This window comes from Mustela nivalis (assembly GCF_964662115.1).
Source record: "Mustela nivalis genome assembly, chromosome: 17".
NCBI lineage: Eukaryota > Metazoa > Chordata > Mammalia > Carnivora > Mustelidae > Mustela > Mustela nivalis.
In genome coordinates, this window is record NC_139036.1 from 56,867,029 (window position 1) to 56,884,222 (window position 17,194).

Here is a 17,194-nt window from a genome sequence, read left to right on the forward strand (position 1 = left end):
AGGTTGTGGGACTGGCTTGTGGCTCCTTAGGGCGGGACACGACACTGATCTGGGCTCCGCCAGGGAGGGTGAAGTCAGGCTGTGGCTGTTGACCCAGGTTGTCCCATCTGGACTGCTGCTGACCAGCCCCTTTGTCCTGAGAGAGAGGCCTGAACTGGGGAGACACAGGGTCTTCCCATCAGGCTGGAGTTCAGACCAGGGCTCGGACTTACTCGCTGCTTGGGCTTAATAGCTCTCCAAATCTGTCATTTCATAATTAGTAAAATTACATGAGATGCTGAGGATAAAGTACTTCAAGTGGCATCTGGCCATAGTTTGGTCTCAGTCCTTTTTGTTTTGTTTTTAAAGATTTTATTTATTTATTTGAGAGGGAGAGCGTGAGTGGTAATGGCGGGGGGGGTGCCTGGGCAGAGGCAGAGGGAGAAGCAGACTCGCTGCGGAGCAGGGAGCCCGATGCAGGGCTTGATTCCAGAACTCCGAGATCATGACCTGAGCCGAAGGCAGACCCTTAACTGACTGAGCCACCTGGTGCCCCAAGTCTCAATCCTTTTTATTATCTAATGGCAGTGACAACCTTCTGGTTCCTGCCTTCTCGCTGGATGCTCTCTCAAAGTCCCATCTCCTACCTAGTCCCGCGTGCTTTCAGCCGGTTGGTCGCCACGCTGTTGGCCAGGGCCCTGTCTGGTGCCCCTGGGAGGTTGGGTTTCCCGGGGTGGCATGGGCGCTTGCAAAGCAACCTTGGGCATTGTGAGTCAGCACGAACAAGATGCAGGAGGGGTCCGCAGCCGCCTTCACCCGTCAGAGCCCTGCCCCACCGCTCCCCTCGGTGGCAGGCTCAGGGGTGTACTCACACCTCTCAGACGCAAGGACCCAGCCACACACAGGCCTCACACAGGGTGTCGGGAGAGGAGGGCAGCCTCTGCAGCGGCTGTGGGGAGCCCAGACGAAGGGGACAGGGGACGAGAGCTTGGGGTCCCATTTCACACTGTTTGTGCTCCTGGAGATCAGGACCACAGCCAGGTGCCGCGTGTGGCGAGGGGCACCTTCTTTCCCTTGTGCCACAACGCCAGAGCCCGCCACTCAGCGTAGGCTCTCCCGGCAGGTGAATGGAGCTGACTCAGTTATCGAGCAGCCGTCTCAGGGCTGGCCCGTCACACGCCTTCAGGACAGTTGGGCTCAGCTTGGCCACATCTCCGTCTCATAGGCAAACGGTACCCATGTGGGGTGAGCCGCCTGGGCTGGGACCCGCCTTTTTCCTCCCCACGGCACCATCAGATCTGCTGCTTAGAGAAGGGGGTCGGGACCGGCCTGCGCCAACACTGGTTTTGTCACTGCCTCTGCTGGTCTCTTTACTGAGCTCCCAAGATGTGGGGTGGGGTGGGGGAGGGGTGTTGGAGAGCAGGGTCTAGGCACATCTCCACGGTGGGGTCCAGGGTGGGAATTCATCAAGTAGACAGCTCGCTCGTCTTTTCCAGGGCAGGTGTCGGGGTGGGGACACCCGTCTGAGACTCTGGCAGGATTCATGGCTGGTGGCCGTGTTGGGTGATCCGAGCAGCGAGAAGGGCAGGGAATCACCGGGTCAGCCTCCCACAGGGAACACACAGGCTAGTTCCCCACACGAGGCACAGACCTGTGTAGAAAATTGATAAGCGTCAGGACACACACAGGCGCACACGCCATTGGCCGACAAGCCTCACATGGACCAGCCCTAGACCCTGAGTGCCCATACCCAAGGGAACAGAGGGCAGAGTGTGGAGGGCTGCTCAGAGTTTGGTCCTGTCCAGGACAGAGGGTGGGACAGGCAGGAACCGAGACTCGTTGGGTGGTCTTCGGGAGCCCAGGGGATGGAGAAGTTGTTTCTTCTTAAGAAGCTACCTCTCAGGGGCTCCTGGGTGGCTCAGTGGGTTAAAGCCTCTGCCTTCAGCTCAGGTCATGATCCCAGGGTCCTGGGATCAAGCCCCGCATGGGGCTCTTTGCTCAGCGGGGAGCCTACTTCCCTTCCTCTCTCTCTGCCTGACTCTCTGCCTACTTGTGATCTCTGTCTGTCAAATAAGTAAATAAAATCTTTAAAAAAAAAAAAAGAAAGAAAGAAAAGAAGCTGCCTCTCAGAGGTCACGCTCTGGTCAGCGTTTCCAGTAACATTGCCTCAGACACTTCTTGGCATTCCGGTTGGGCACAGCCTATACAGTAGTAGTGTCCCTTACCCCAGGTGCGGGGACCCTGAAGCCCAAGGTCAGGCAGCTGGTCCCACCCACCTGTCCCTTCCCTGCCTCTGCACCCATCTGGTGTCCAGGGGGCAGGCTTCTCCCCAGTTCAGGTTACCATGGCTGGAGGGCAGCCCAGCCCCCCAGAGAGCAGGAGCCATCCTCCAACAGGACTGCCTCTGAGCGTAGGGCCACCCTCACCCCTGGCCACCGCCTGGGCCTTCACCCCTTCTCCCATGTGATCCTCTTATCTCCCCTGCCTGGGAGGCAGATAAACCAAAAGAAGAAAAAAATCTCTACTAATCCCATAACCCTGCCAGTGTGGTGTCTGCTTACTTAAATATTTTTCATGGAGTCTACCTGACTTCAGGGTTCTATGTAGGGTTCTACGTCCATCGTCTTCTGCCCTTTTAATGACTGTCTGCCTTCAGTCATGACCCTGCGTGTGCTTCACCAGCTCCTGTTGCGGGCCACTTGGGTTGCTTCTGATTTTCCCTGATACCTTAATGACCAGCACAGCAAGGCTGGGGAGAACATTCGAGGAGCTAGATGGGTGCCCTTGTCCGTGGTGGTTTTAGGGACCATTTTAGCATAAGGTGTGGTCGAGCACGGAGGGAGGAGGGGGAAAGTGATCAGGACAGGTGAAGAAAGAGAATGCTCTTTAGAAGATGATTTCTGGTGGGTTGAATGAGGGTCAGAAGGCTTATTTCAGATGAAAGCTCAGAGACTAGCAGAAGGGGCCCGGGGTGGGGGTTGAGCGGATGGGCGGCCCTGAGCAGAGGGGGCAATGGAGTAGGAGAGGGGACAGCAGACCGAGGCAGGCCCCGCCCAGCACTGTCAGTGGGCCCCCAGTGAACTGGGCCTGAGGCCATCTGCTGTGGCCCCTGGGGCCCCCCTTACTGACCCACTGCATCTCTCCTGTCTCCTGCACTAGCCCCTGGGCTTGTTGTCATCCTCCTGGAAGAGGCAAGTTTGTTCCATTTCCCCTGACCTGCCCTGCCCCCAGTCTTCCGCGGCCGACCACTTCCTATCGTTCAGGTCTGGGTGGAGGCTTCGCTTCTGGCTCTGTTCATTCATTCAGCAGGGATGCCTCAGTGAAACGGGGGCAAAACTCCTGAGTAAGAACGGGAAGGCCTGTCCTTGGGGCGGGGTGCCCGGGTAATAAACAAGATTAGTAAGGAGACTGCTGGCCCCGTGACCAGTGCTAAGGACCGAAGCAAAGCCGGGCACTAGGAAGAAGGGACATTTGAGTAGAGGTGAGAGCGAGCAAGCCAGTGGGTATCTGGAGGAAAAGCATTCCAGCAAAGGAACAGCAGACCCATAGACCCAGACCCAGGAATGTTCCCTGAATCCTTCCAGCCACACCCTGGTCACTCTGGATTGGCCCCTTCCTCCGTTTCCTTGCTGGGCCTGCTCTCTCCGAGCCCGTTCTGCTGACTGATTTCTGTACTTGTGAGTCATCACACGCACGCCCTGCGAGATGTCAGCTTGGTGAAAAAAAGGCCCTTCCCTCGCCTATCTTTTTCCGCTGTTGTGTCCCAGTCCTAGGACCGTGCCTGCTCCGTGCCAGGCACCTGGCATGGCTCCCACTCTTGCCAGCAGACCCGTGCGTCCCCCTGTACAGACGAGCTCGCTGGGCCTCGAGCAGCTGCCTTGGGAGGCCACCCGGCTGGGCGGAGCTGAGCTGTGGTGGTTGAGCCCAGCGGTTGTTCCCAAGCCCCGGCTCTTTCCCTTACAACCCTCCACACCCCATTTCCCACCCCCAGGAGAGGGGGTAGGATCTGTTCCACCCCGGGGAGCTCCGGGTCCGGGTTTCTGGAGCTTCTCTCTGGAGAACCCACTTAGCTGGGGTCTGTGGAGCTGAGGGTTTGCCTGGAGGGAGTCTGGTGAGTCCCAGACCTGCTCCCCTTCAAGAGGGGTTGGCACTTTTGACGCCTGGACCTGGGCAGTTATTTCTGTGTTGGGAGCAACAGTGAGGGGTTGGCGAGAGTGAGGAAGAGGTGCCGTGGCTGTCTGTCTTGGTCTTGGTTCCCTCACCCACCCCCATTCCCGTGCCCTTGTGGTCCCAGCCCTCTGTGGAGTAGGTGGCACCTCAGCAGCACGTCACCAGCAGTGACCAGGCCCCAGGCCCGGAACCGCTTGGTTGGCTCTGAGCTGAAGGCCTGCATGCGCCCTGGCCTTTCTCTTGCAGGGCTGTGATTAGGCACCCTCTGGCCTGTCCTCGCCACCCTGCCCTGCCTCCCCGGGTCCTTACATTCGGAGTTCAGCAGACCTGGGGCCAAATCCAAGTTCTGCCCGTTTCTCCTCGGTGACCTTGGAAGAGTTACCCAGCCTCTGTGGTCTTCATTTCCTGGTCTGCCAAGTGGAGATCTTCCACTGGACGTCCAGGGAGGCTGGTGGAGGGCGAACAAACATCCGGGACCGGGTTTAGGTGTCCCCTGTACAGAAGTGCGAAGGCAGGAGGGGGCAGGGGGTGTCCGGACATCCCACTGTGCCTACCCCTGAGTCATGAGATTTAGGGAGGATTTTCTCCTTGGGATTGTTTTCTTTCTTTTTTTTTTCTCCCCTTTCTTTTTTTAAACAGTGAGCAGGATTACTCAGGCAAAATGTTTAAAAAGTGGTAAAAGTAGCGGTGCCTGGGTGGTTCAGTGGGTTGGGGCCTCTGCCTTTGGCTCCGGTCAGGGTCTCAGCGTCCTGGGATCCAGCCCCAGGCTCTCTGCTCAGCGGGGAGCCTGCTTCTCCCTCTCTGCCTGCCTCTCTGCCTACTTGTGATCTCTGTCTGATAAATAAAATCTTTAAAAAAAAAAAAAAAAGTAGTAAAAGTATGACGTCCGGGTCTGGGGTAGTGCCTGGTATGCAGCCAACGCTCTGAGGGGCATTTGGGTGGGTGGGGTGCCTACCGTCTCCAGCCAGTCTCCACGCCCGCACCTCCTCCCTGGGGCTGTGCCGTGTCACCCGCAAGCCCGTGTGGGTTCTTGAGATCACCCTGTCCCTGGAGTCGGCAGGCCCCTCTCCTCCAAGTCAGCATTCCCAGCTTCCTCTGACTTCTGACCCAGTGACCTCGGCCCAGGAAGGGAGAGTGGGCGCCCCCGGGAGCGGGAGCCGAGCTGCGGATTTATGAGCTTCGGCCTGTGCCGCCCTCCCCCACAGCTGGAATGCGAGTCCACCGCTCAGCTGTTTGTCTGGGAGCCCCAGGTCGCTGCTGCCGGCCTAGGGCTGTTGTCACTCCCAGTCCCCAGAGCCTCCCAGGCTTCCCTGTGTTCTCTGACCTGCTTGGGGACCCCGGGTCAGGTGGGCAGCCAGCAGGTTCCTGACTACCTGCCGATCCAGAGGGAAATGGGGCTCCCCAGGCTGCTCCGGCTCCCCCAGAATGGAAGGGCACAAATCTCTTGCATCTGCCCCACCCCCTCCTGCAAGTGAGGGTCTTTTCAGTGTCCCCAGAAGGTGATGGCACTCTGGGGGGCTGGTCTCCACCTGCTCCCAGCTGGGGTGGTGCTTGGATTGCCCCCAGTGTGTCTCTGCCAAGTGGGGTGACCCCTTCTGTCATGGCCAGCCCTTGGTGGTTCTGCCAGAGGCCACCACCACCACCTAGATGGCCCCCCTCTGCCATCTAGTCCCTTGGAGGGAGCCCCAGTCTTGGACCACACAGGGTCCATTCATATGCAGAACCCTAGCCTGATGGCTAGTTTTTGTCACCTCACAAGAAGCCAGAAATAAAGGGCATCTTTCAGGTCTCAGACACCTCCCCTGGGGCATCCACCATGGCAGGGGCCAGGTGCTCCCCCAAACCCGCACCCCAGCCTGATGCCTCCCTGGCAGGGCACTCTGCCCTAGCCCCGAGTAAGCTCCTCTGGGGTGTGCCCGGGTCCATTTAGTCTCTTCAAGGAGTCCCGCTACCCTGGGTCCCTGTGTTTCTGAGGACAAGCCCTGGTGTCCCGTGGTCAGTGGGAGGCCGAGCTGCTGCTGGCCGGAAGCTGAAGTGAAGATGATCCTTCTCCCTTCCCCCAAGGATGATCCAGAAATAGTTCCCCTTGGGTTGGGAAAGCATTCTACATTCAGATGGTTTGGGCAGATGGGCTTTGGGCCTTGAGCTGGTTTCTTGATTGGGAGCGGATTTCTTTTCCTGATAAGACTCCACTTAGGCCCATGGGAGAGGGGGTCTCCCTATCCAGTGCGTCCAGCAGAGCCCAGGGGAGCTGGGACCCTGTTAGCCGGAGATGGGGGCAGGGGGCTGGCCAGGAAGCCCAGGGCTAGAGCTGCAGCTCCGGAAAGCCCAGTAGCCGCGTGGGGTGGACCCAGTTCCACCGCGGGTCCCCGGCGTGGGCTGGCCTGGGCCGGTGCCCTCCGACCCTGCGCTCTGCTCCTCACCTGCTCAGGCTCCGACAACTGTGCTGAGAGAGCCTTCCTCGCAGTCAGCAGGAAGAGTGTGCCTGGGGGTGCCGACCCCAGAGACCTCTGCCAACCCCCAGCCCCCCACCGGTGTGGTTCTGGTCTGGGAGACCAGGTAGACAGCCTTTGCATTTCTGCCTCCCAGTTGGGCTCTGGAGAGAGAGGCTGGTGAAGTTTCCCTTTCTGTTTAGCTGGGGTTTTATGGTTTTTCAGAAAACAGGTTAACAATTAAGCTTATTAACCTCAGGGCCTCTGTTCCTATAAAGCCGGGCGAAATGGCTTCCTCCTCCAGCTTCTCCCACTGGCTTTATAAGGCTGCAGTGGCCCAGAACAAGTGTTAGAGCTTGGGTCAGCCTTGGACCTCCAGGTGTAGACGTCTCTGGGGTTCTGGACTGTCCTTTGCAGGTGGAGCGAGGGCGCACGAGAGGGCGCACAGAGAAGCCGCTGCCGGGCTTGGGGAGAGCCGCTGGGCTGGGCCAAGCCCTTGGTGCCTCGGAGCCAGCGTGGGTGCTGGGGCCAGAGCTGCGTGGCCGCCTCTCGCTGGTGGTCAGCAGCCGCTTCTCTTTCTCTAGGGGGCTTTGCGCTGAGCACCATGAGGCGGTTCCTGAGGTCAGGACATGACCCTGCACGGGAGAGGCTCAAGCGGGACCTTTTCCAGTTTAACAAGGTAAGGGGAAGCACCGCATTGGCCACCCTCCACGGGCTGGGGCTGGGGCACTCAGGCGGCCTTCACCTGCACGGGGTGCTCCCCGGGCGCTGCCGGCTCACGGCACCCGACCCTGGAAATGGGCAGTGGGATCCCCAGGCGTCGGGACTCCGTGTCCCAAGTCTCACTGGCTGTGTGACCTCTGCAGATCACTCTGTCTCTTCCAGCCTCAGTTTCCCCATCTGTAAAATAAGGCTCAAACATCCTACGTCCTCATGGGGCTGTGAAGGAGGCTGAACCCCGCCAGGTGTAGCAGTGTTCCCGTGATGCCCGGTCTCTGAGGCAGTGGCCACAGCCCATGGCTGTCCCCTTTCTCCTCACATCGCCCCCACAGGAAAACACCGCTCTCCCTGCCGGCAGGCCACAGTGATTCCTGGGGCACTCTTGTGGCAGGCTCTACGCCTGGGTGAGTGGGGAGAGGTGCCCGAGACTGTGTGCCAAGGCTAGCCTTTGGCTCCCCCAACCCCAGACCTGCTCCTAAGGCCCCCCGAAGCCAGAGCACCCTGCCACCCGAGATCGCAGGGAGGGCCCCAAAGCTCCACAAGACTTCCTCCTGGCGGCCGGGGCGCGAGCAGGCGGAGCTGGCCTATAAACAGGGGCGCTCCGTGCTTTATTAGCTCCGCAGCCACCTAGCAATCTGCCCGTTTCGGGGTAATTAGCCTTGCTTAGGTCCGCTTTGATCTAGGCCCGGCCCGCATGTCCAAGCTTCCCTCCGCCCCGGAAGGTGGCCTGCGGGAAGCAGAGTGCCAGGATGCCCAGGGACACCCGCCCCCCCCCCAGGACATGCTGAGGGACAAGGCTTCCCCTCCAGCTTGGCCACTCAGACGCCGGGTGACCTGGTGCCTGGCCTCCATGGTGTCGACGTGTTACAGGGATTGTACAGAGTTACCGTGCGGTCCAGGAGCACTAGCTGCCCTTCTGGGGGCGGGGGCTGGGGGGGAATGGGGGCGGCCTCTCAGGGAGAGACACCCAGGGGCTTGTCTGAGGGGCGTGGAGGCACCCTGCTGTTTTCCTCTGGTTTGATGGTGGCAGGTGTGGCCCTGGAGCTTCACTGAGGCCACTGGCCAGTTGGGGTGGGGGGCGTCCCTGAGTGAGCACCTCCTCCCACTGGCAGAAGGAAGCTGTGGGCAGGATTTTGGGACCTTGGGAAATGGGGTGCAGCTGTTAGGAATGGGAGATCTCGGGGACTGTGGGTGCTGGTCTGAGAACCTCAGCACCCTCCTGGGGGCAGGGGCGACCCCTGTGTGCCTTCATTGCCTCTGCGGACACCGAGAGATCTCACACCCCCAAAAGGTGGCCAATTCCAGTAGAAACCGGATAGACAGGCTCAGCAGAGGGAGGAACCCCCGCCCCAAGTTCCAACTGTGCAGCGGGGTGGGGCTGGGGTGGGGCTGGGACAGAGGACTCCGCTCACCCCCCATGCCCCCACAACGGGCGGCCCCCAAACTTGGCTGCCCCACCGCCAGGCCTGGCTGGGGGGAGGGGGAGGGGAGGCTCCTGGAATTCCTTCCTCCTTCCATTCCTGTGCAGCTCCTGGAAGACCAGCTGGGGCGGGGGCTGTGGGATCTCAGATAAGATCTTTGCCCTCCAGGACTTTTATAGTGCAGAAGGTGGGAGGGGGCCGATGGTCTGAAAGGCCACTTCCTGGGAGCCAAAGGGAGGGAAGGGAGGTGGGTAGGTTTGGTCTCATCTGGACACCAAGTGAACGTGGAGCCTGAAGGGTTGGGATGAGGGATGAGACCAGATCCTGGAATATTTAGAAACCTGGGTGATCCCACCCAGGCCAGCCCCTCCTCCTCCGCGGGCCCCCCTCCCTCCGCTTCCTGGTGTCAGGTTGAGGGAGCCTGGAACCTGGACGTCTGGGGCCTCACTGACCACCCATCGCTGTGGTGCGTTTTGAGCAGGGGAGTGCGCGATCCCATTCACAGTTTGGGAGATAAGCTTCTTTCTTTTTTTCCTTTAAATTGGTCTTTTTAAAAAGATTTTATTTATTTATTTATTTGTTTGAGAGAGAGACAGTGAGAGAGGGAACACAAGCAGGGGGAGTGTGAGAGGGAGAAGCAGGCTCGCCACTGAGCGGGGAGCCTGGAACTCAATCCCAGAACCCTGGGATCATGACCTGAGCCTGAAGGCAGATGCTTAAGCCACCCAGATGCCCCCATTTAATTATTTTTAAGGGGAGCATTGCAGTGACTGGATGAGGCCCAGACGGTGAGATGCAGGGAGAGCATTTAGAGAACAGGGTTTCTCAACCTTCTCACTGCTGACATTTGGGGCTGGCCACGTGGAGAGGACGTTTAGTGACATCCCTGGCCCTGGGTCCCCAAGACGTACAACCAGAAATGTCTCTAGATGCTGCCCGGTGGCCCCTGGCTGAGGACCACTGGATTAGAGAACTATTTAGGGCATGAGGCCTTGTGTTAGGTAGGGATGTAGGAGTAAGGAGGGTAAGGATGCGAGGTGGGTGTCTGGCATGACTTGGGGGGGCTCCATCCTGGGCACATCATGGTGCCAAGACTTGGAGAGGGAGAAGCCCTGGGAGGCCGAGGAGCGGGTGAAAGGGAAGGTGGTGAGCTTGATTTGGACAGAAGAGCAACAGTGATGACCTCCATTGATAGGGAGTTCGGCCCAGGGGTTGGTTAGTGGTGCCAACCCCAGACCTGACTGCCGAGGTTCACCAGCTGGGTGACCTTGGCAAGTCACGTGTCTCCACAAGATGATAGAAGCAGGGACACCTGGGTGGCTCAGTCAGTGAAGCGTCTGCCTTCAGCCTGAGTCATGATCCCAGGGTCCTAGGATCGAGTCCCACATGGGGCTCCCTGCTCGGCAGGGAGCCTCCTTCTCCCTCTGCCTGCTGCTCCCCCTGCTTGTGTGCTCTCTCTCGGTCTTTCTCTCTCTCTCTGACAAATAAATAAAATCTTGGGGGTTAAAAAAGATGGTACAGGAGCTACTCCAGAGAGTTGGTGTGAGGATTACGTGAGTTAAGAACTAAGTTGAAAGGCCGATTCAGAGCACAGCTCTGTGGGCATTATCTGGCCTCGGGTTTGTATTTGGGGAGCCTTGGAACCCGTGGTCTTTGCAGACAGCGGGATATGCAGAGCTGGCGCTGTGAGCCTCAGGTGGCCTGTCCGTGCAGGTGTCGTTCGCACGCAGGTGAAGGTCGGCCCGCTGACGGTGCTCACAGTTGGTAAAGCAGTGTCCAGACTGGACCGGTGGTCCCCGGGAAGAAGCCGTGTCTGTAGACAGATTGATTCCCTGAACCCTCCGCCAAACAGTCCAAGTAGTGCCATGAGGAGGAGCCACGTGGCCTGGGGCCAGGTACCAGCTGTGCTGCTTGTCCACTGCATGACTGCGACACGTTACGGAGCCTCTCCGCTCCGCAGTTTCCTCATCTGTGAAACGGGTGCCTGGTCTCTGCGTCCAGTCGGTTAAATCGCTTCGAATGGCACCTGGCACACAATTGGTGCCTCATCTCGCCTCGTGGCACCTCACAGCCAAATGGCAGTCCCATTCTGTGGGTGAGAAAACTGAGGCCTCCAGGGCTCAAGCAGCCAGAGCATATGGGGTGGGGGGTGGCGCCGGTCCCATTTCCCCACCAGCCATGCTGGGAGGGTGGCGATGTCCCCTCCCTAACCTCAGTTTCCTTGCCTGTGAGGGAGTCTCCTGAGCCACTGGGGCCCAGATGAGGGGACTGTGGAGCCCACTGGACATCTCAGTGGAGAGGGAGTGATTTCAAGGGGACAGAAACTCGTGCCACGGTAAAACTCCTTCCTTGGAAATCCCTGGTGGCCACTCCCTCCCCTGGTAAAACCAGCCAGCTGATAAAGGCTCTGGGCCCTTCCTGCCTGGCCTGCCCATACTCCTCTCACCCCCAGGCCCCCGCCCCCCGCCGAACAAACAGTGTGTTCCTGACTGGCCACCCCTGTCCAGGACCAGGTTGCTTTGTCTTGGCTTTTTTGTGGCTGGTCCCCTGGTGTCAGGTGACAGCCACACAGGGAGGGCCAGGTTGCTGCCACCACCGGGAATCTGAGCTGACCACACCCAGTACAGGGCAGTGCCACCCATCCCAGCAGCTGGGCGTGCCCCCTGCAGCCCCAGGCAGCCCTCCTTCCAGCCCCCCAACAAGGGCCAGGGACTCCTCAGCCCTGGCTCGTGGCCAGCATCCTCCCCCGCTGAGGGCAAGCTGAAGGGCCCCCACTGTCTCCCTTCCGAGAACCTGCAGTGGGGTCCGGGAGCCAGCGTGAAACAGACAGGGCTTTCTTTCCCACACCAGGCTAATGTTGCAGCTCGGCGGCTCCTGCAAATCTCTCCTTTCCCAGTTCCTGTCAAAAGAGTTTGTTGTTCTCTCCTCCCTTGGCAGAGGTCACCTGAGCCAGGTAGCAGGGCTGGGGCAGGGCCAGGTAGGCTGGATGCTGAGCTCAGGAGGAAGGGGAGGCTGGCCCCAGTGCGGGGGTGGGGGGAGGGGGGTTCAGGCATTGGCAACCAACCTCCCTCCCTCTGAACTGGAGAGAGCTCTGCTCTCCTTGCCAAGCCCCTGCCCCACTCCCTATCCTGGTGGAGGGATGATCTGGGACTGCAGTACGCCTTGGAAGTCCCACAGGAGGGAGCCGCTGGGACCGATCCCACTTCCTGGGCCCCCTGTCCAGTGAGGGGACTGAGTCTTTAAAGGCTGTTAGAAGTTGGGGGATAGGACAGCCAAGGAAGGGGAGGACATCTGAGGTTGGGAGGACAGCTACCACTGGAGCACAGGCCAGACGTGCCCTGTAGAACCTTACTGCTGCTCCACGCTGCTCTGGGTTTCTGGCTCCTCCCCCGTTGACCTCTGTCCCTTTCCTTCCCCATTCCCAGCCTAACCCCCAGTCCTCTTGTAACTTGTAACACACCTCTTCCCTCCATCTGTAGGCAGGGTTCAGGCCTCCTGTTGGATCGTAACTGCCTCACTTGGGGATTTGTGGGCTTTATTTGCATGTCCGCCTCTCCTCCCCAAGCTCCCCAGACCTGGGGGATCCCCTATCACCACACTAACTACATTTGAACCCACTGTCTTGGTCCCTGACCAGGTAAGGGCAGCATGGCATTTCCTCCCCTCCTTTTGTTCTGGAAGGAGCCGTGGTCCCCTGGCGCAGATGCCTGGAGGGTACAAGGGAATGATGGAGACCTTCAGAAGGCAAGCAGGCTGTGTGGGACAAGGCCCGTGTGCTCCGGGGGGTGAGCTGAGCCTTCCCACTGAGCCTGACCATGGTCTAGAGGTTTGCTTTCAATCAAGCCTCTGCCTCTGGTGCAGTGCGGTCATTGGGGTCCGCCCAGTGATCGGATGGAAGTGAGGCTCAGAGAGGCAGAGGAACTCCCCCATGTGCCAAGGCATTTTAAGTGGCAGAGAGGGCGATTCAGAGCCTAGTGGGCCTCAGTCCCTGTTCTTTCCAGCCTGTGAGAAAGAAGGTGGAGGTGAGAGTCAGGGGTGGTGGCAGTGTCCTCAGGACCCTGAAGGAAGTAAGGAGTAAGTACCAGAGATTGAAGGATAGGCCCAGCTTTTGTCTCCTCCAGAGCAGGCGAAAGAGGCCAGCCTGTAATGGGAGCGATTGGGGCGGATGTTCGGAGAACTCCCCGCCAGGGGGTTGGTAGACTGTGTGGCCTGTGAGCCTGACGGAGAAACAAAGCCGCAGGCTGGTTCTCTTTGGTTTGACTTTGTCCTGAGGCAGAATTGTCTAGGGCAGTGCCTTAGTCCGAAAGGACTAGACTACGGGACACATATATAATGTAAAATATTCTAGCAGCTTCATTACATTTTTTAGGTGGGTGACATTAACTTTGATATTATATCTTTGTTTAATCTAATGTATCTAAAATATTACTGTTTATGGGGCGCCTGGGTGGCTCAGTGGGTTAATCCGCTGCCTTCGGCTCAGATCATGATCTCAGGGTCCTGGGATCGAGTCCCGTGTCGGGCTCTCTGCTCAGTGGGGAGCCTGCTTCCCTTCCTCTCTCTCTGCCTGCCTCTCTGCCTACTTGTGATCTCTCTCTGTCAAATAAATAAATAAAATCTTAAAAAAATATAAATAAATAAAATAAAATATTACTGTTTGCACATGTAGTCATTAGAAATTAATGAGGGTTTTCTAGGTGTTTTGTATGTTTTGTTTTGTATTTTAAGATTTTATTTATTCAGGGTGCCTGGGTGGCTCAGTGGGTTAAACGTCTGCCTTTGGCTCAAGTCATGATCCCAGGGTCCAGGGATCAAACCCCGCATCAGCCTCCTTGCTTGGCAGGAGCCTGCTTCTCTCTCTGCCTGCCGCTCCCCCTCCTCAAGCGTGTTCTCTCTCTCTCTCTCCCCCTTTCTATCGCTCAAATAAAATCTTAAAAAAAAAAAAAAAAAAGATTTTATTTATTCATTTGAGAGAGAGCGCAGGCAGTGGGGGAGGCAGAGAGAGGAGAAGTTCCCATGAGTTGGGAGCCCCATGCCAGGCTCCATCCTAGGACCTGGAGATCATGACCAGAGCCGGAGCTACTTAACCATCTGAGCCACCCGGGTGCCCCCTCCCCCCCACCCCCGTCCCCGCCTTAATACAGAATCTTTGAAATGCTAAGTGTTATTTCACATTTACAGCGTATTTCAATTCAGACACAGACCTTTCTGTGGAGCTACATAATCTGTAGTTAGAGCTGGAAGGTGTGCGGCTGGAAAGGGAGAGTCACGGTGTGGTCTGCCTGACTCCAGCCCCTGTGCCTTTGGGATCCAGCAGCATACCTGGAAAGTTTTCCAGCGACTGAACTGGGCAGCCATTCTTAAAGCTAAGTTAATTAAAATTAAATTAAAATTTCCATTCCTTGGTGGCCACACCGCAGGGGCTCAGTATGTCTACACAGCTCATGGCTGCCACACTGGGTGGCCCAAGGCATGCGTCTCCCCCTGGGCACAGGGCTCCTTCCTGCAGGACATTTTCCCCAGACTCCTCCAAATTCCAGAGGCTTTTCGCCCCACTCTGCTCCTAACTGGGGTGAGAGAAAAATGCCACCATCCCAGGAACCTTTACTTGGGCCCTGGCTGCTGACTTGGCTGAGGCTCCAGCAACCTGAGGCCGGCCGAGGCCTACCCGGGGGCCCTGGGGGAGCTGGTCCCCACATGCACCATCACGTGCCCTGCCCTCCTTTTCCTGGGAAATGTTTACATTCCAGACACTGTGCTATCTCCCCAAGGCTTTTCCAGGCGCTGCATTTTTTACATAGCTGAACGGGGACCTGGGCTGGCCAGGGGGGCTCCTGCTGGGTCACTCCTTCTCTCCAGTCTGTCCCGTCTAGGTATAGCCATTTGTAGGGCAGACTAGTTCCTGGCAAAGAGCCAGGGAAGGGGGGGCTGCTACAGCCATGTGTCCCCAGATTAGCTGTCTCTGGAACTCTCCTCCTCGGCTGACCCCACCTCAGGGCCGCCTTCCATGAGCCACTGGACTGGATGGGACAGGCCAGCAGCCAGCAGTTGGGTTTGCTAAACTGGTGTGCCCACTGTCACCAGGACTTCTCTCTTTCTGCTCCTTAGGACCTAATGGGACAGCCAGGGGAAGCCCAGACGGGGGCCCTGGGCCTACGGAGAGCCGCCTCACTGGTGCAACCTTTCTGCAGGGCAGAGCCTCCATTGCTTTTTTGTTTTTGTTTTTGCTTTTAAAGCCTTTTATTTATTATTTGACTGAGAGAGACACAGCGAGAGAGAGAACACAAGCAGGGGGAGTGGGAGAGAGAGAATCAGGCTTCCCCCTGAGCAGAGAGCCCGATTCAGGGCTCGATCCCAGGACCTGGGATCATGACCTGAACCAAAGGCAGACGCTTAACGACTGAGCCACCCAGGTGCCCCGAGCCTCCATTGCTTTAAAAAAAAAAAAAAAAATGTAAAGCATCTGGCTGGCATCCTTTGCCGTGCTCTGATCTAGCCCTACAGGTTCCGTATCCCCTGGAGTGGGAGGCAGGGGGCAGGGAGCGCTAAGTGAGAACAACAAAAAACCTCCCCGAAGATGGTTTATCAGTCCAAGTCTGTCGTATATACATCCACTCCTGGGGCACCTACCTAAGGAAATAGTGAGTTGTAGGCAAAGATAGGAGGGGTCCGAGGAAGGTCATCAATGCAGCTGGTGGTGGTGAGCCCTATAGAAACAGGAAGTGCTCACCAACAAAAGCCTAGCGGGTTTGGGTGCCTGGACATAGGGAACATTCCTTAGCTGTCTGTTTTTTGTTTCCTGTTTTTTGGGTTTGCTTTTTTTTTTTTTTTTTTTTTTTTTTAAGATTATTTCTTTGAGAGGGAGATCCAGCACTTGTGCAGGGGGTTGGGGGTGGGGCAAAGGGAGAAGGAGGGAGAGAGAATCCCAAGCAGACGGCCCACTGAGTGCAGAGCCCCACACAGGGCGATCTTGGGATCGAGACCCGAGCCAACATTGAGTCAGACGTGTAACAGACTGAGCCCCGCAGGTGCCCCTCCACAGCCATTTAAAAGTCACTTCGGTGCTTTGGATGACTTGGGCTGGCTGCAGGCGGGCAGACAGGCTACGTAGCTCTGTGCGTATGCACACAGCTGTGGGGCACGACCCCAGTCCACTCTCTGTGTTAAGTGTAGACACACCAGTGTATGGTCACAACACAAGAAGGACTCACAGACACCAAGGGTCACTTCAGTCATGGGGGCACGGGTGATTTTTGTTTTGTTTTTCAAACTCCTTTCTACGTTCCAAGTTGTCTACAATGTGTATTCTGTAGTAAGAAATGAGCGGAAGTGTGTGTCTGCAACAAAACTCCAGAAGCTTCTCTGGAAGGGTAGTGGAAAACCCATGGTAGCAAAGGTACCGGCGTTCAGGGCTGGAGGAGCCTTGGACGGCCAAGAGCCAGGAAAGGCTGCTGTGGGTCCTGTCCGCCCGCAGGGACTGGCCCAGAGCTGCGGCACAGCTGGGCTAACTGAGCCGTCTGGTCCTCCACTGTGCCAGTCCCCAGAGCTACCCTCGCCCCCACACCCCCCCAGGAAGACTGGGTTGGTCACTCACGGTGTGGGCAGTGGAGGAACCAGGTCCGAGTTCCTGGCAAGCGTCAAGTGGCCACTGTGGTGTCAGGGGAGTGTCCCGGGGATAGCCGGGACAGGCCAAGGACTGGGTCAGAAATGGGTCGGGGATTGGCTCTGCACTCAGGTGTCTGGGTAGGAACCTGAACATGACTGACTTCGTGCTCCTACCTGCTGGGGGGCTCTGTGCTGCAGCTCCCCTGTCCCGTGCCGGCTCTCCAGCCGCACGGGGCCAAGGGGACTTGTCTGCAGGTCCGTGCCAAGCTGGTTCTTGTTACAGACGGTGGAGCACGGCTTCCCACACCAGCCCAGCGCCCTCGGCTACAGCCAGTCTCTGCGCATCCTGGCCATCGGCACCCGCTCCGGAGCCGTCAAACTGTATCCTTTCTGTTCCCCTAGCTCCCGGCCACTGGGGCCCTGGAAGGGGGCAGGGGCCCTGGCCTTGGTGGGATTCAAACTAAAGCAAGTTGTAGATGAGCCCTCCTGTTCCTGGGATGGTTCACCTCCCCTCTTGGGAGTCAGCCCTGGATGCAGTAAATGGAGGAAGGTTGTTTTGTTTTGTTTTTCCCTTTCTCCCAGTTAGCAGACTGGTCCCAGGGCGGCCTTGGGCGAGAGGAGCAATGCTAAGGTTTCCACATTCTGCCCCACCATGCACACCCCCTGTGTCTGCACAGGGACACCAGAGAGAATGGACTTGTGGTTAGCACGGACAGTCCTTCTCTGGCCTGAGGCTGGACATGGTCCAAAAGGGTCATCCTCCGTCCAAAGCTTTGGTTCTGGAACATTTCAGAAGCAAGCCCTTAGTTCCAGGACGGAGGATCACTCACTGCTTGGGTCCTCTGGCTGGCCTGGACTACAAGTCCG

The 17,194-nt window shown here is 57.8% G+C and overlaps 1 protein-coding gene across 17 annotated transcripts in view; it reads left to right on the top strand.

The window, feature by feature from the left end:
- LLGL2 (LLGL scribble cell polarity complex component 2) overlaps window positions 1-17,194 on the top strand; it is a 34,297-nt gene that overhangs the window by 4,963 nt on the left and 12,140 nt on the right. For 16 of the 17 annotated variants that reach the window (XR_014304439.1, XR_014304440.1, XR_014304441.1 and 13 more), the window contains 2 exons: window positions 7,166-7,260; window positions 16,611-16,708. Coding sequence is in view for 11 of the 17 variants with exons in the window: in XM_082705195.1 (XP_082561321.1) it covers window positions 7,186-7,260; window positions 16,611-16,708 (173 nt within the window). In the remaining 6 variants the exon portion in view is untranslated. Of the gene's footprint in view, window positions 1-6,875; window positions 6,961-7,165; window positions 7,261-16,610; window positions 16,709-17,194 lie in introns of those variants that run through there. The other variant, XM_082705190.1, reaches the window with a different exon arrangement.